At 37.5% G+C, this 19,533-nt stretch overlaps 1 protein-coding gene and 1 pseudogene across 1 annotated transcript; both read left to right on the top strand.

The window, feature by feature from the left end:
- The first annotated feature begins 5,224 nt into the window (after window positions 1-5,224).
- LOC137738871 (xyloglucan endotransglucosylase protein 6) lies at window positions 5,225-8,053 on the top strand. Its single transcript, XM_068478343.2, has 4 exons — window positions 5,225-5,633; window positions 6,063-6,163; window positions 6,316-6,509; window positions 7,410-8,053. The coding sequence occupies exons 1-4, from the start codon at window positions 5,459-5,461 to the stop codon at window positions 7,828-7,830; spliced, it is 891 nt and encodes a 296-aa protein (XP_068334444.2). The 5' UTR covers window positions 5,225-5,458; the 3' UTR covers window positions 7,831-8,053.
- A 7,346-nt stretch (window positions 8,054-15,399) lies between these two features.
- LOC148694111 (pre-mRNA-processing-splicing factor 8A-like) lies at window positions 15,400-17,899 on the top strand (annotated as a pseudogene).
- The last annotated feature ends 1,634 nt before the right edge of the window (window positions 17,900-19,533 follow it).

Genomic DNA, 19,533 nt, shown 5'->3' with positions numbered 1-19,533 from the left:
GTTAAAGACTTGACTAAAATTACTAAAACATCATCAACTAACGGGTGCTAACGGGTTGACCCAAAATGATCCGTTAGCGACCCGATCCTTTAAGCATCTACCCAAATACTAATATTAATGGGTCGGGTTCAAAATGTCAAGTCTAGTCATGGGTTCGGGGTCACAAGGTCGGAGTAGTAGAACATACTATACCAGTGTCATATTTTATCCGCTGCGTGTCCATTTCGAGTACCGAAACTGAGACGAGGTTAAACTAATAAAATCCTACTACTTATCGTGCCCGGCCCGAATCGTACGGTACACAAAACTGAAAATTTTTCAGGCATCATTTGAGTCACGAAACGGCAGACAACAAGAGCCAAATCTCTTTAATTGCATCCAGGGTGTTTTTCCACTTGCAATTTCCAAACAAACATGAGAGAAAAAAGAGAGCTGAAATGTTTGTCTTGCACGTGATCCTTGCGTGACAAGGTTCAAGATATTGGGCATCAAATATAAAAAACATCACGTGTTACTAGGTGGGATTTGGCTTATCCTTTTGGCTCCTTTCGTTTTTTTTTTTTTTTTAGAGATTTCCGATGACAAGACAGCCGTCACCACCATCCAATCAAAAACCCACCAAATTGTTTCAAACGCATTTCATGTGCACACTGTGCCTCTTTGGTACTCGAAATTGAAAACAACTTATATGAAACGAGTTTAAGTTTAATAACGAAGAATAATGTGTTAGTGTTTTGTAAATAAAATTGAGTTTTTAGATCGGAAAACTATAACAATAATGAACTTGTTTCATATAAGTTGTTCTCGTGAAAACTAGACAACGAGAAGTTGATTGTCACTTGGTGTTTAAATCTAATGGTATATTTTTATGTATAAGTTTCTCTGCAAATAACAATACATTATTGATTAAGTGCGTCGCAAAGATAATGAAACCATTTCATGAAAGTTATCTTGCGAAAATTGGACTAACTGAAGCAACACATTGCCACCAATCAGGAAGAGCCACGTAAGGGTTCAAATGGTAAGTAGGGATTAATAATTTTAAGATGGTGTTATTCACAAACACTTTTTTAACTCTCACATACTTTTATTACTTTGTAATAGTCAAATCCAGTAAATCGAAAAAAATTGAATAATAAAAAAAAATAAAATAAAATATGTACAGCACCCTCTTAATTTACTGGAATTTAAAAATTAATAGGGATTTGAAAAAAGGGTGAGTGTGTGAGGATTGAAGGCGGCATGATCGAAAAGACATGTGCACGTCAACATGCGTGCACTCTTCACCTTATTGCCTCTGCCTCCCCATAATTCATTTCTATTTTTAATCTGACACGTGATTTTTATATTTCATATTCTCTTTCCTAAATTATTTTAATTCAAGCACGTCTGATTCGAACGAAGTGGAATTCTCTCTTATTTTATTCTCATTCTTTTCACTTTTTTTCTCTCACATTTCGATTTGTCTCTTATTGTTTTTATAAAAAATTAATATAAAATATTAACGTTGTTTAACCGTGATCGTTCAAGTAGAAGGAAAAGAAAATGAAAAGAAATTAAGAAGGAAGAGAATCCTCTTCTGATTCGAACTTGAGTACTCGGAGGCCAACACACTACTTTATTCAACGAGTTGAGTCATTGTAAAATAATAAAAGCTCAAACATTATCGATTACTAATTTAACATTTAATCTAACAAAATTTTTTGTTTAACAAAATAAAAGAAAATCACACTACGATATTTCCACACCTCACTTAACATAATGGAACATAATGGGAGAATAAAGATTTATTGTCATGCTGTTTTACTCTACCTGTTTGGTCAGCAAAGGCTCCTACTCCACTCGCCTTCAATCCATGGCAGCACATTTCCCAAGCTTGGTCACCGTTTCTCCCACCGCCACAGACACTGGGGTCCGGTTTCACCGACCTCGTCGTTTGTTGGGAATCCGGATCCTTCATGGCTGATTGGCTAGCCGTGTGCGAGAGACTAAATTTAGATTTTAGAAAAGAAAAATATCTATCTATATATCTATACAATCTGTAAGAGTACATGAGAAAAATTAGCTAAAATTAAAGTTAAACGGAAAAATTGGCCAAATTCCACAAATTTAAGGTGAAAAAAATCGGCAAATACCTCAAAATTCTAAGTGCTTTCATATAAAAACGTAAGAAGTGTTTTAACCTTATTTTTCCAAACAATCATAAACGTTTCTAGTAGTTATAAAACATTTTAGTAATTCCATATGAAATCTCAATCGTACCCTTAAGTACAATTAAAGATCGAATATTGCTAAACCAACTGATTCCTCGAAATTGCTTTGGATTCCCCTCGTGATAAATTTCAAATGGGTTCCAGCAAGAGTTTGCCTGGAAAGCTACACCATAATCCATACATGGATAGAATCTTGAATCAGCATTTCAATCTGAAGAAACTCTGATGCGATTCAATGGGGGCATAAATGCTGAAGTGTACTAAAATTGGTAAGTTTTTCAAGTTGCAAGTGAAATTGTACGTAGAACTGTTTTGCCAATAATCAGGGAAACAACTTCGCTGCTGATGGTCTATCACACGCGGACACAAGTTTTGATTAAAAAAATTAAAATTTGAACACATGTTCGTGCGTGATTTGCTACTAGCAACAACTGCTAATCTTTTAGCGATAAAATCTTGTTCGATAGTAGCTGTTGATTTTTCAGCAACGAAATCTTGTTAAATAATAAGTCCTATTACCTCACCAGCCTATAACCCTACAGATATGATGTGTTATAGGCCTCATCAGCCTGGAAGGGATGCCCCTACTATGCAAGAAACCATCAATGCCATTTCACTTACTCACACAAGATATTTTTGTATAATTTAATACTCACTCACATGTATACTTATTGCTACTTGTCTTCTACTTTTTCTACAACTATTTAGGATGATGCCATTCATTTTTACGTTTCATAGATAATTTTTTATTTTTAACAATCCAATCAGATAAATTAAGAAAAAATTATAGAGCATAAATCACTCCACATCAATAATAAATGAATTTTTTAGCATTATAAACACTCATGTTTAATCCAGTCTGTTGATTTCGATTAATTTATTCAATTCGATTAATAGAATAAAGAGTAGTGTGCAAATCACCTCTCTATATGCGTAAGTGGTGGACAACTTCTTCCCTCGACTAAGGAGAAGTTTTTCATTGCAATTGTTAAATGTTTATGTAGTATTACTAATATGAATGAACGATACAAACACTTTTACCCATTATTCTAAAAATTCTCGTCTAGCACCACTTAGCCCTCGCCTAGGCGTTAGGCGGTTGATCACCGTCCCAATTAATGTCTAGTTGTTTGAAAATTAAGAAATGACGCCTAAACCTGCGAAGGCGTCCACCTAGACCGCCTAGGAACTTGCCTAGCCCACCCAAACTTGTCTAAGCACCTGCCTAAGTTGCGACTCATTTATACAAAAAATAGATAACTTTCATTTTGCATTTGATTTTTTTCCATAAATTGTAAAACACTTGTTGCATACTTAAATGAACAGACATTATATCCTTATTCCCCTTGTTTTCATTATGTTTCAATAATTCATAATATATATGTCATTCTATTTTTTAGCTTATGATAAAATTATATATATTTAAAGTATAAACAAACATTTATTTACACTAAATACAATAAATTTACTTAAATTCACTTAGTCCGCTTAGCCACTTAGGCGCTATGTCCCAACTCTCTGCCTGACTAACATCTAACGTATTTTAAAACCTTGCTTTTACCTTTGCAAAATTTGTACAGCAATGTTTTTGAATGAGTCAACTACTACCAATATTATGAAATGGGACATTGCTCTTTCATGATATGGAATTTAAATACTGATTTTATTTCCAATTTTTCATTGCTTGCACATGTTTTCTTTTGTTTTTGTTTTAAAATAAAGCAGTTTAGACTGGAGTCTCAGCTCCCCCAAATCATATTGATCTCTTTGTAGAATAAAACAACGAGGGATGGCAAAGCTTTATAAAAATATCAAAGGCTATCATTGTCACAATCCTTCTTGCAGCATTTCTTTATGGATTCCCAAATCTTCTAAAGCCAAACTTTCGTCAAAATGAGTCTTAAAAAAATTAATCCACAATATAATTTTCAGGTAGCAATCAATTTCAACTCATTACTTATGTATCTAACTTGAGTAGTTTATGTATAAATTTGTACGAGACTGAATCGTTGATGCACATAAATTTGAAAGAATTTGTATTACATTTACATTTGAGTCAAATATCGATCAATCTAATCTTGTTCAATCTAAACGAACTCGGTCCATACCAAATTCGATCCATGTGATCATGCTACATATAAAATTATCGTCCCGTAGCATTCTTAAAAAATTCCGTACACACTAATTCCCTACTAAATTTAAAAAAAAAAATGCAAGAAAATTTCTTAAACAAAGGGGACGCATCTCAATAACTCAGAAAACAAAGGTTTTATTGCCATTATGGCAAAATATAGTGCGATTGTACTGAGCTGGCAGTTGGCAGCTGGCACTGTCATTACACAAAGCATAAACAAAAATTAAAGATACAAAGTAATGATAGAAATATCATATTTTTTAAGCAAAACTTCCGAATCAAATTATGTGATTGTAAATAATTATATTATTATTTAAATATAATTAACGTGTTTATTTTTTTATTGATGACATATTATTTAATTTAAAATTTGATCTTCCTAGTATTATTCAAGATAAAAGTGAAGGAAAAACCAATTTCTAACCACGATAAGTGCCCTAGTAAAAAAAACTACTGACTGCAGCTCGCTAAAGAAAATAGCGGAAGGTTTTGAATTCGATATTTTATAAATTATGAATTTACTTAATATGACTACTTAGAGGATGTAATTCCTAACTAATCTTCTGTAAATCTGAAAGGAATAGGTAATCTAGTTCGACATCGATCATTCCTTTTAAAAGAAAAAGAAGTAAAAGCCATTTTCCCAATTCCCTATTCCCCTGCTTTTCTTCCAATACCACCAAATAGATGCTTCACTCACAGCTGGCCTGGACAGTGAACCAGCTGGCCTGCTCAGTGAACCAGCTGGCCTGCTCATTGGGTTAGGTCTGTACCCTGCTTTTGGGTAGGGACATGTCCTATACCTTAAGTGGGGAGCCCACTCAGAGCGGAGCAAACGGCTACATTTTAAATCCTTTTGGCTCTGTTCAGTCCACGCAATTATCGAAATTTGAAATCCTACGTGGTGGCTGATGTGGTGATGGACCTGATGACGTGGACAGTGAGTGGCTGTTGTGAGAAGTGGCTTCTGAGAAAAGCCGAATGAAAATTGGGCTATAAAAGCCAGTGTTTTTGGTTTGTGTTTCCACAGACTCAGAGCAGTTCAGTGAAGAAGCTCCACACTTTCTCTTCACCTTTCTTCTGCTCAACTCAACTCTCTTCTTCTGCTTCCATGGCTGGTTCAGCTTTTGGAATAATGGCTTTTTCTCTGAGTGCTTTTCTGAGTCTTGCATTGCTGGGTTTGGTCAGCTCAGCAAAATTTGATGAGCTTTTCCAGCCAACCTGGGCTTTCGATCATTTCACCTACGAGGGAGAGCAAATTCACATGAAACTCGACAACTTTTCCGGTATATTAAAATCTCCCACACAAAAAAAATACCAATCGATACCATAAAATGTTTTCTTTTCAGTTTTCAACCAATTAAGCTCTGATTTTTTCTCACACCTTTTTTTGGTTATTTTCTTGTTAAAATGGTTTCTATGCCTCTTTGCTGCGGAAAGACTAACGTGACTGCGGTATTTCGTGTCAATAATACAATATTTAGTGCTTTAATTTTCTCGCGTAGTATTGTATTATTAGTCCGAGACACCATCCGTCACTAGGATGTATGTAATCCGTCTTTTTTTTTTAACTAATTAAATGACGGGCTTGAAATTTTAGGTGCTGGGTTTTCAATTTAAAAACTTTTTGGGTGTTTTGATTTATTTACCCAAAAAAATGCAGTGTTTCTTAGTTCTTTGCTAGGTCTAATATATTGCTGGGTATGAAATTTCAGGAGCTGGGTTTCAATCCAAGAACAAGTACCTGTTTGGAAAAGTGAGCCTTCAGATTAAGCTCATCGAGGGCGACTCTGCTGGAACCGTCACTGCTTTCTATGTAAGTAAACACTTTCCCTTCATTCTTAATTTAATTTAAAGTAAAATATTTAATATGATTTTGTTTCCATCTATTGATTTAACTAAATTTAATTACTTCCGGTAAACAATATAATCTTTTTTTTTTGTTTAATTTTTTTTTTATCCTTGTAGATGTCATCGGACGGTCCACAACACAATGAGTTCGACTTTGAGTTTCTGGGGAACACGACAGGGGAACCTTATTCGGTGCAGACCAATTTATACGTGAATGGCGTGGGAAACAGAGAACAAAGATTGAACCTTTGGTTCGATCCCACCACGGAATTCCATTCCTACTCCATCTTCTGGAATCAGCGCCAAGTAGTGTAAGCACTCTCGCATTTTCGATTACGGATTAATAAACGCAATATTATTTTAGCTACGGATTAGTAAACACGATATTATTTTAACTACAAATTAGTAAACGCGACATTAATCCGAAACATTGGGCCACTCTCTGCATAAATATATAAAAGTTGGAAAGAAAAACATAAGGCAACCCATGAAAAAAGGAAAAGAATCTTGCATGATGGATGTAGGGACAGAAGTGTTCTTCTGCTGTGCTTTTGGGCCATTGGCATTTTGCTATGCCCTACCGCATCATGTCTCACGTGTTAATAGAGAGAGCACTCTAGGTACGTGACAGAACTTACTTACATTCGGAATGGTAAGTAGGACGCTATTCTAAACTAATCAAGCATTGTCGTCTGTTTTAATTGTTTTAGATAACAATATTTGATCGGTTTGAGATACTAGTATTCAATCGAGCATTGTTAGTTTAGTATATCGTCACAGTGAAATTAGATGTTCCCAAAAGAAAACCCTTTAATGTGTGTTTGGTGGATTCTTTAAATTAAAATTGTAAGTGGGGTATGCATGAGTGGTTGACATTAGCCAATACTTCTAGACTGTAGTGCATGACAGAATTTACATCCAGTCGGGACGTCAAGTAAGACGAGATTTCAATTCAGTCAAATATTGTTGTCTGATTTAATGTTTTCGGACAATAATATTTGATCGGTTTGAGATATCAATATTCAATCAGGCATCGTTGCTCGTTTTATTAGTTTAGAATATTGTCACAGTGAAATCAAGTTTCTAGCTAACCCCAATATAAATAAGAAGGGAAGTATGATATTCTTCTCGAAGTTCTCTTCTTTGACATCAGACATTGCCTTGTATATTTCTTTACAAATTGTTGACGTTTTTGTTCTTGTTTTGGTCAGGTTCCTAGTGGATGAGACGCCCATTAGAGTCCACACCAACATGGAAAACAAAGGGGTGCCCTTTCCCAAGGACCAAGCCATGGGTGTGTACAGTTCAATTTGGAATGCAGATGACTGGGCCACACAGGGTGGCAGGGTCAAGACAGATTGGTCCCATGCACCCTTCATTGCAACCTACAAGGGCTTTGAAATCAATGCCTGTGAGTACCCAGTTTCCATTGCAGCTGCAGATAAGGCAAAGAAGTGCATCAGCAATGGTGGCCAGAAGTACTGGTGGGATGAGCCTACTTTGTCAGAGCTAAGTGTCCACCAGAACCACCAGCTCGTTTGGGTGAAGGCTCACCACATGGTCTACGACTACTGCACCGATTCCGCTAGGTTTCCGGTGACTCCACTCGAGTGCGTGCATCACCGCCACTAGTTGATGGTGCGAGCAATAACAGTCGGGTGCAAAAACAGTCGGGAACGAGAGGGGGAAGAAAGAAACATTGTATAAAAGAAATCCAGGAGTGGGGGCGGGGGTTTAAAAACTAAATAAACATGTGCTTCATGTTTTGTTCAATTTATTTGTTGTTGTGTCTGTTGGTCTTTGTATGATAGGGCATGGTAATTTTAATGTGAAATATGAAGTTCTTTTTAGCAAACACTTTGGGGGATTTTGTCCACTACTACGACCAAAACATTTTGTACAATTGTGCTGAGTTGCATGCCACGCTACTACGACCAAAGCATTTTGTACAATCGTAACGTTTTGTACAGTTGTGCTAGGTTGCATGCCACGCTACTACGACCAAAACATTTTGGACAATTGTGCTAATTTGCATGCCACGCTATTACGACCAAAGCATTTTGTACAGTTGTGCTAGATTGCATGCCACACTACTACGACCAAAACATTGTGTACAATTGTGCTAAGTTGCATGCCACGCTACTACGACCAAAACATCAATACATTTTGTGCAATTGTGCTAGGTTGCATGCCACGCTACTACGACCAAAACATTTTGTACAATTGTGCCAGGTTGCATGCTTTTCACTGTGGCTATAGTTACATGTAGGTCACGGGAAAAATAATCATGTGTTCAATGGTAGGTCGGGGTGGAAAATGAAAGAAATAAAGAGTGGACCCCAGAATTTTGACTTTTTGCGTGGGGATAAATGAATTTGGATCTTTTTCGGACCTTGCAGTTTGAAGTCTTAACTAGTCGGGAGTTTGAACTGTTTAAAAGAGAGAAAAAGAGATCCGGACTCTTGAGTTGTATGGTCACAGGTCCGGTATCTCTAAATTTTGTGTCTTTTTAGTGTGTCTTCTCTAATCACTTGACACTCTTGAGTTCTATGGTCACAAGTCCGGTGTCTCTAAATTTTGTGTCTTTTTAGTGTGTCTTCTCTAATCACTTGATACGTGTCTTCCAACTTACTAAAATGTTAACACCGTTAACTTCATTATTTTGATTATTTTGCATTTGGAAATTAAAACCAAAAACCCAAAAATACCAAGGTAGAGTAAACACCAAATTCTTTAGTTCTATCGATAGCCGTCAAATCACCCAAACCCACGACCAGCCCTCCTCGTCAACGACAACTCCGTATATTCATAGACGCCGACCAAGTCTCTCTCTCTCTCTCTCTCTCTCTCTCTCTCTCACCCCCAGGATTTCATATGGATTCAACCATCAAAGGAGGAGGATGTTTTGGCTGGGATTTTGCATGATAATGATAGTGAGAGAGACTGGAGGAGGAGGATGTTGGATTCTAATGAGGGACTTGGTGGTGGCCTAGCTAGCCGCTGTTGTGGGGTGGATAGTCTGGTTTCTAATCAGGCCAGATGCTCAGAGTCGGAGGATTCGAGTGGATGTTTCCCCGACGGATCTGCGGATGATGGTTGAAATCGAGTCGATTCGTGTGCTCAGAGAGACTGGAGGGGGAGGATGTTTTCCCTGTCATGAAATTGGAGGAATAGGATGTTTTTCCGACCGTGACATTGGAGGAAGGGGATGTTTTCTCGGCGGGGTTGCGGTGGGTGTGCCTGGAGGATTTTTGGAAATTCTCCTTTTAATGAAAGAAATAATAAAGTTAACATTGTTAAGTTGAAAGATACGTGTTATGCAATTAAAGAAGAGACATTGAGGAGACACAAAATTTAGAGACACAAGACCTGCAGCCGAGTTGCATGAGGTAAATTAGCGGAATGAGTTAATAGGAACTGCATGATTTAATTTGAGTGGTCTAGATTACCTGCTCCTTGACAATGAGATCTCTAGGGTAAGTGAGAAGTGATTCAATCTTTAAACTCGAATTTTGAGTTGTTGAACTAAGTAAAAATAACTTACTAAATGTGTAAACAAAAGTAATGGAATAATTCAGTTTGTTAAGAACATTCACTCTTACTTAAAAATCCTAAAATTAATTCTCCATCTTTTAATCATCATTTTTACAATAATAATATTAAGTTCGATAAAATTGTTAGGCACATGTCAAATTATAATTCATCTGTATATTCCATCAAGTATAAAGGAGAATTGGACCATTTGGTAATAAATAATTGGAGTCTATGATTAAAGAGAAGTTAAAAAGAAGCCAAAAGTCATAGGCCATATGTGTTTGTGTGATTCAAATTTCTGTGTCACGGACTTCACATCACATTCCTTGTAAAAGAGGAATGTGGGAGCTAAAGTCATTGTTGGTAGTTGTTACCTTGGATTTATCACCCTGACATGACGCTACTCGACATTGTCTTAAGACAACACAACAGTTTTTGAGTCTTTAAGAGGAAGAAATCAAAGAAATATCACAATAATACAACTTAAAAGCTTCTCCTTCAGCTTTTCTCGAAGTTTCGTCGGGGGTCTCGTTTTAATTTAACGTAGATTATCGCTTGTAAATAAACAGTTCTTTCGTCTTCTTGCTAATACTGCTGGGCCAAGGCTAGGATGCATGATTGAGTTAATTAAATAGCAACAATGTTTAGTTAATTTCATATGTTTTTGGAACATCAAGGTTTCGCTACAGTCCAAAACGTAGTGTAATTAGGGATAACCATACTGCTTCTGTGCTAATGGTTTTTGGTAATCCTTGACATAATCCAAAGGACTGAGGTCCCATGCATAAGAAAGGATAAGAGGATGGTTGTGGAAGGAGGTGATGGTTACCCACTCACATTGAATTAATCTAAATAATGGAAGAGAAAGTTACTATGCATCTTTTGTATTCATGCACACTTGGTCTTGGTTTATTAAAAGATAAAAATGAATATAAATGTGCAGAAAAAGAAAACTAGTGTTCATAAATTAGATGGTTTACCGGCTCTTCACGAGCTTTGGCACCAAAAATTCAATTCAATAAACAATGAACCAGTTCATATAATGAAATGAGATTCTTTATCTTGTGGGTTTTTAGCCAAAATGATTCTGGAGATTGACATAACTCTTCACTTTGGGGCACCGGAATTAAAATCGATAGAAGTAGTCTCTGAGTTTGTCCACCGTCAATCATTTTGATCGTTCTGTGAAAAATCTTCGTTAAATAAGGACCAAAACAAAAATACTCTCAATTTTTGTCAAGTCATTTTGGACCATAGTTTACTAAATTGAGTGTATTTTGGTTATTTTATTCCTTATTTAACCGAGATTTTGCACAAAATGATCAAAAATATTGACGGTGGACAAACTCAGGAACTTTTATCGATTTCAAATCTCAGATATCAAAATGAAAAATTATGCTAACTTTAGAGACCATTTTGCTAAAATGCCATTATTTTGCAAAAATAAAAGCTCAAAGCTAAATGAAGCCATTTTACTATAATAAATCAAATGGCTCACTTAAAGTCCCTCTTCAACATAAAGTAATGCTCAAGATCATTTAAAATTAGAGCTCTGAACACGATCGAAAATGACAAATTATCTTTAAGGCGTCAATGAAGTTCATAGATAATATATCAAAATGCTCTCAACACATTATCGAACAAAATTTATTTTCTACAAAGAACGAACGTCATACACCAAGAATTACAAGCTCGTGACAAAGAATGCCCCAGTGCTATGAAAGAGATGGAGCTACCACTCATTTAAGGAGTATAAGAGGTGGATGATCAATAGTAAAGGCAATAATTAATTGTGCGGGTAAACACGCAAGGTCCCATCCCACCGATTTTTAAAGGCTGGGAAAAAGGTTTGATCGATCATTGAGTAGAAATACAAGTGAAAGCATCAAAAACATCCACAGAAAGACAATGATGGCATCGAATTTGAAGCTCAGTCTACGTGAAGTGATCAAAGTGGGAGACAAAGATAAATGTAAAATAAGCCAAAAGCGATTTTATGCACTTGTTGAACAGAAAAATGAACTGTAAATTATATGTAAAGGAGCATATTAGATGCTTTAATACATATATTCTAGTTATAATTACAACGCTTCAACAGAGTGCAAATAAGAAAAAGTCTGCTGTAAACACAAAATTAAGACTCGTTTGAAAGTTTTTTAAAAATAGCTGAACGGACTTTGGTGAAAATGTATTTGAAACCAATAATTAGTTAAAATGTAAGTAAATCCTGAAAAATCATTTAAGAGACTTTCTGCAATAAATATATAACTGGTGTTTCTTGTATGAAGCACTTCAAGTGGTTTTGGAATCCAAAAATACTCTCTAAAAGCACTTTCAATCATTTTAAAAGTTCTTCTAAACGAGCCCTTAGTAACGCTACATGTGATTTATACCAATCTATATGCCAAATGTACCGCTTGATTTTTAAAATGTGTCACTCAATAAGCCGTACAATGATATGTTTGCTGATTGAATTGTGTAACACTACTTAAAGATTTGCTTCACGACCAGATTGGTCTAAATACATTATTTGATGAGTCATTTGTACGTTCGTATGCACACCCTAGAAGGAATAAAGATGCAGCACTAAGAGGGAGGAGGATTCTCTACCCTCCTATTCTCATCCCTTTCCATCTTTTCTTCTCACACATTATTTTTTATCTTATTATCTTTATAAAAAAATCAATATAAGATGTTAACGTGGCTTAACCATGACCGTTCAAATAGGAGAAAATAGAAGGTTGGAGAGATTAGGTGGGTAGAGAATTCTCCTCCCACTAAAAGAACCATGATCGGTAAAAATGATACAAAATATTGAAAAAATTGAAATTCTTGAAACCTAATGAAGGTCTTGAAAATACAGAGAGTCAAAGTCATGATGAAAATTTTAAGCTGAAGTATAAAGTTACACAACGAAAGTGACTTTACACTTTCTTCTTTCTTTCTTATTTTTAAATTTAATAAATCGAGAGAAAGAATTACAGGATATAAATAAAAGACAAGTGTAAAAGAAAATAAAGAGTGTAAAAAAGGTTAATAACCACTATCCTAAAATGTAAAAATTGTATTTGGTTTTAATAATGAGTCATTGAGTTCCATTGACTGCGAGGAACGCATTGCAATTCAATTATCCCTGTACTGGTTATCCTAGTGGCTTTTATATTTACAGTTTAGTTTCTTAATTGACAAAATCAAAATATTTAGAATCACTTAATACTTCGGTGTAGTGATATTTCTTTTAATTTGTAAATGAGAGACATTAGATTCAAATCTTATAGATTGGACATCTGAAAAATCAGTAGCGTTAAATGATATATGTACAAGTATTGAAGCGGGTTTTCACTACGTTACCTACAAAGCTCTAATGAGGTGTTAGTGAATATCAACTTCAGTATTTGACCTCATCATCACTTAAACATTAACAACATTATCAATTAACAGCAGCGACACCAACACTTAACACTCATGAGCTAACTAATGTCTTCTTTTTTTTAGCTTTAAATAATTATTTGGAATGTTTTAAAAGATTTTTATTAATTTAGAATCACGTATAAAAATTGGATAGTTATTTGTACTAGAAAAAAAAATTTCCGGAACAACTTGGGTTTTTCAACCCAAGTCTTGGTAGGTTTATGGGCTCTCCTTCATCCCCATATATTCAGAATATTTGGGCCGGACTAGAGTCCAATATTCAAATTTCAAATAATGAGAAAAATCCCTCAAAAGAAAGATAACACCAAGTTCCAAAATTTACAATCCATTTGGCGGCAAAATTGAATTGAGGCGGTTCGGGCTCTTATGGTTTTTCCCTTGTAATTTTCCGCTGTTTCAGTTGTCACTGTCGACACCTCGCCTTCTTCTCGTCATCCCTGAATTCTTTCTCTGTGTCACTGGAGATGCTCTTAGGCAGAGAATATGGAGCAAGTGGCTTGCAGAGATCAGGACACCAAACAGGGGAAGTAGGCTCTGGCTGCAGGGAAGAAGCCAGAGATTTGTATGAGCGGAGACATCCTCAAACAATAAAATCACAATTAAAAATCTCAAGAATTTATTGAATAAAACACTAATATATTAATCCATAAAGTTTTTCATTCAACATATTACATTATTCCTCAAATTGTTTTTATATTTTGAAAGCGTTGCATGACAATATCATTACCAATACCATTAAATATCTCTTTGTATAAAATACCTTGCAGAGTAAAATTCTTGTGTTGAATTTTGATAATTATTACTTGAACTCCAACTGTCTATAACACTCCAAATTCAATTGTGTTTTGGTTGAACGAAAGGGGAGGGAAAATCTGGAGAAGTTGAGGACTGGAATTGTTTTGCCGTACGTGGTGGGATGAGTTTTGTGTGGATTAACGACCTAGGGTTAGAAAAATGGGAAGGCACAATTAAATTAATTGTTAATTAAATTGTCATCATGTAGGGCATTTGGGATCCAAAACAGTAGACTAGTTTAGTTGCCTACCAAATTTTTTAACTGTAGTTTAATTAAGGCTGGTTATTGAGAATTGGAACGCAATCATACATTTTTTTTAAAATGAGTGGGGGCATCCGCCCCTTAGGCCTACACTAGCTTGACACTTTTCCAACCGCCATTGAAGCCAGGGGTGGGCACGGGCCAGGTTGGGCCCAAATTTAGAGGGACCGGACAGGACCCGCTTAAAAAGGAAACGGGCCAGGCCAAGCTGGGTAGTACAAATCTGATCATTGGAACCGGACCTAACCTGGCCTGTTTGAAACGGGCTGGTTCAAGACAGGGCCACGGGTCTTCTTTACTTTTTTTTTTTTAATTTCTTCCGGTTTTGATCACCTCCCAGACTTGCTCATCATCCCGATCTTCAACTCTCTCATTGTCTCAGCCAAGCCCAACTCGGCCCAGACCCAGACCTGCTCCACCATCACCGTCGGATTTGCCGTCACCACAACCTTCCTCTTGCACTTGTCGAGCACCTCGAAGCTCTCCGCCCTCACATCCGTCGCATAAAACCTAACAATCATTTCATAAATTCAAAGCTAACATTTTAAATTAAAATATTTAGATACACATATACGTGTGTGTGTGTGTGTAATTTTACTGTACCTATGGAGGACGACACGGGAGGCGGATCTCAATGTCATGGATCTTGAGCCAGTTCCTGGATATATGCCTGGTTATGCTTTGTGAAGGTTGGAGAAGACGAGAGGAAGAAATGGGTTGAGCTGGGTTTAGGATGGGGGGGGGGAGAGAGAGAGAGAGAGAGAGAGAGAGAGAGAGGGAGGAGATCGAGAGGGAGGAGATCGAGAGAGAGGAGATCAAGAGGAAGGATATCTGGAGGAGATTGAGAGAGATCGAGAGATGAGGGAGAAGACTCGGGAGCGAGAGAGAGGGTGAGGGTGAGGCTTGAGTGAAATTAGGTTTGAGAAGGGTAATAAACAATAGTCAGTAGGAATGAACGGTCCAGCAGGGGGCTCGTTTTCTCTAACTTTTAGAATCGCCCCGCCCCATTATTTACCAGGAACCAGCCCGGCCCACCCTGTTTTGTATTTATAATTTTTGGACCCGTCCCGTACCCGCCCTGAACCGCAAGGATCCGCCCCAACCTCCGGGTCCAGGACCCGTTTGCCCACCCCTAATTGAAGCTGCTCTTGCTTATGATGAAGCGGCAAGGGCCATGCATGCGGTGTGCAAAGTACATGGGCGTGAATGGTTTAGGGTTTAGGGTTTATGATGGTAAAGAATGTATGACCGAGCGCTCGTTTGAAAGCTGCCTATAAAACACTCTTTTGCTACCAAGCGCTCGTTTCCAGGTGAAGTTGGATCTGACAGGAATCCTTATGCATGGGAAGATACCGACCTTGAAGATATCATTGATTCAGATATTTCGTGCACACTTGTGGCGGAAGATTCATGGAAGTGTTGTCATGGATCTCTGTCAAGTCCTAGACCAGGACTTGGATGCTTTGGAAATCGAAACGGTGCAGAAGGAAACTATACATCCAAGGAAGAGTTACAAAATGAACAGCTCCTGTGCTGCCATTCTTCTCTTTGCGGCCCATAAATGGCCAATGACGAAACCAAGTCTTGTGGCTGAGCCAAAGGATGTGTTTGATCAGAAAGCAAGCAATAAGTAGTGGATAGATGTACAACTCCGTTGGGGAGACTACGATTCTCATGATATTGAACGATACACCAGAGCCAAGCTTATGGATTATACAACTGACAACATGTCCCTCTATCCTTCTCCCACAGGGGTGGTAATTGGTATTGATTCATTTGGCTTATAACTTATATTCTGCATTTGGTAACTGGTTTCCTGGGTCGAAGCCACTACTTCAACGGGCAATGAACAAGATCATGAAGTCAAATCCAGCTCTGTATGTCTTGAGGGAGCGGATAAGGAAAGGGTTGCAGTTGTATTCATCCGAGCCTAACGAACCTTATTTGTCTTCCCAAAACTATGGGGAGCTGTTCGGCAATCAACTTATTTGGTTTGTTGATGACACAAATGTGTATCGTGTTACAGTCCATAATACACATGAAGGGAATCTTGTTACAAAATCCATCAATGGTGCTATTTTCATACTCAATCGAAGGACTGGGCAGCTATTCTTGAAGGTCATTCACACAAGTGTGTGGGCAGGGCAGAAACGATTTGGTCAGTTGGCCAAGTGGAAAACCGCAGAAGAAGTTGCTGCACTTGTGAGATCTCTACCCATTGAAGAACAGCCAAAGCAAATTATTGTGACTCGTAAAGGAATGCTGGACCCATTGGAGGTTCACTTGCTGGATTTCCCTAACATAGTCATAATAGGAAGTGTACTGCAGCTTCCTTTCCAGGCTTGCTTGAAGGTTGAGAAATTTGGTGATCCTATATTAAACGCGACTGAGCTGCAGATGCTTCTTTTCAACATTTACGATGATTGGTTGAAGAGTATACGATCATACACTGCATTCTGCAGACTCATTCTGATTCTTCGTGCACTGCATGTGAACAAGGAAAAGGCAAATATGTTATTGAAGCCCGACAGAATGGTAATTACTGAGGCACACCACGTCTGGCCTTCTCTTTCTGACGATCAGTGGATGACGGTTGAGTTTGCTCTGAAAGATCTCATACTGTCAGATTATGCAAAAAAGAATAATGTGAATATATTGGCCCTTACGCACTCTGAGATTCGTGATATCATAATTGGAGCGGAGATTACCCCACCTTCTCAACAGAGGCAACAGATTGCAGAGATTGAAAAGCAGGCTAAAGAAGCAAGTCAGCTGACTGCCGTCACGACAAGGACTACAAATGCGCATGGTGATCAACTTATTGTTACCACTACGAGTCGTTATGAGCAAGAAGTTCGTTGGTCCAAATCTGATTGGCGTGGGAGAGCAATCTTTGCTGCAAATCTATACTTTCGGGCCAATCATATATTTGTGAATTCAGAAGATAGATAGGAAACGGGATACACGTATATTATTCCGAAGAACATTTTGAAAAAGTTTATCACCATTGCCGATCTGAGGACGCAAATTGCTGGTTACTTTACGATATAAGCCCGCCCAACAACCCTCAGGTTAAGGAAATTTGATGCATTGTCATGCCACCACAATGGGGGACTCACCAGCAAGTTCATCTCCCATCTGCTCGTCCTGAGAATGACTTCCTCAATGATTTGGAGCCATTGGGGATGGATGCACATGCAGCCAAATGAGCTTCCTCAGCTCTCTCCCCAGGATGTCGCATCTCACGCTAAGATGCTGGAGAACACCGAGCAATGGAATGGGGAGAAGTGCATCATTTTAACCTGCAGCTTCACTCCAGGTTCATGCTCGTTGGCTGCGTATAAGCTTACTCCAGCTGGTTATGAGTGGGGACATCGTGTTAATACAGGAGACAGCGGAAGCAATGTTAATCCGCATGGATACCTTCCAATCCATTATGAGAAAGCTCAGATGATTCTCAGCGACCAGTTTCTTGGCTTCTTCATGATTCCTGATAATGATCCCTGGAACTACAACTTCATGGGAGTGAAGCATACCGCGAGAATGAAGTATGACATCTAGCTTGGGATGCCGAGGGAGTACTATCACCAGGACCACCGCCCGATCCATTTCCTGGAGTTCTGCAACATGGAGGAAGGTGACGCAGTAGGGGGAGGTTGTGATGATCACTTCGAGTAAATCCTTCTCCATTCTTTTGTGGTTTTCCAACATGAATTAGAGAGATTAGGGCCGTTTGATACTCTACTTGAATCTAACTTTTTAAACTCAAAAACAATTTTCAAGTTTTGGGCCTTAAAAACTTGTTTGGTAGAACTATTTTAAAAAACCGGACTCAAGACTAACTCAATAATACAGTCTATTCTCTAAAAACATAAAAAGTGAGTTTTTAAACTTAAACTCACTCATTTCTTTTCCCTTCCTCCTCCATTCTCACTCCAAATCTATCTCTCTCTCCTTTTCTTTTTTTTTTTACCTTTTTTGTCTCTCCTCCAATCCGCTCTCTTCATTCTCTCGGTTCTTTCTCTCACTCCTCTTCCTCTTTATGTCGTCCGATCCTCTCTCTTCTTTCTCTTTCCTTCAATCATCTCTTACTTTCTTTCTTCCTCTCTTGTGACCCCCTCTTTTTAGATCTTTTTATTTAGTTTAAATCGTAAGATTTAAAAATTTAAATCGCAAACCAATTAAGTTTTTGAGTTTTAAAGAAAATTATTTTCAAGAAATGTTTTGAAAAATGATAAAAAATTTCAAATAGGATACCAAACAGGCTCGATTCTCTAAACGTCTCTACATTGTAGAGAAAGTAGCGATATGCTGGATAACTTTTCCCGGTGATATGATTTTGCTTCATGATTCAGGCTTTCGTTTTCTACCAACCGAGTTTTCGTTCTATCAATATTTTACTTTTGCAGTCTCTGAAAGTTCTTAGCTTTAGTTTAAAACATGAAAGGACTTCAATTTCGTTTCATAGAGTTTGGGAAGATCATGCTTAGGAACAACCATTCTACTTTAGAAAGTTGAAACGGAAGTTGAAGTCGGACTCCATGATCAATCTAAAAACAAAACCTACCTTGTACTCAGGGAATGACTTACATGACATAGGACGTTATGGTGACGGTATACTCTTTTGTCATATAAGTTGTTCTTACTTGAGCTTGAAATGGCAATTGAAGTTTGGGATAGCCCGAAATGATGAATAATTAAGCTGCCCAAACGCCAACCCTTTTTGAACAGATCTTAAGCTCTCAGAGTTTGGATAAGATAGTCGTTGCCAATGCTACTAAGCCAAAGACAAGGTTTACGGTTTAGGGTTTTTCTTTTTTTCTTTTTTTTGTGAAAAAAAAAAAACAAGGTTTTCTATTGATATTATGGACACAAACATGCCGACAAATCTGCTGCATCTATCAAGCCAGGCAAACATGGGATTCGAATTTAAGGGCACGATAGCATACCTCAACTGAAAAACAAAGGCCACAAATCCCCAACCAACCTAATTAAGCACTTAAGTCTTGGCCTGAAGAAGGAACTACGACTTGCAACTGACTAGTCCGATATATGGCCACTAACACTATAGGACCACAAACTCCCAATAGACATTACAATCAAATAATACGTATATCACTATTATTGTTCTCGTGTATCGCTCTAGTTCAAGATAATAAATCCAAATAAGTAATCCTTCTTAAGTTTTCAAAAAGCAATGAGTGGTCGTGAGAGAGCTGTACCTGAACGAGATATATCTTGATCACACATTGAAAATTTTAGTGGATATATGTTGAAGAGGTTACGTACGGGTGACAACTCATTTGTTTAGG

This window comes from Pyrus communis, chromosome 9, assembly GCF_041283825.1.
Source record: "Pyrus communis isolate YQ-2024b chromosome 9, ASM4128382v1, whole genome shotgun sequence".
NCBI lineage: Eukaryota > Viridiplantae > Streptophyta > Magnoliopsida > Rosales > Rosaceae > Pyrus > Pyrus communis.
Note: the sequence above shows the minus strand (reverse complement) of the source record. Positions and strands in the feature narration are given on the sequence as shown.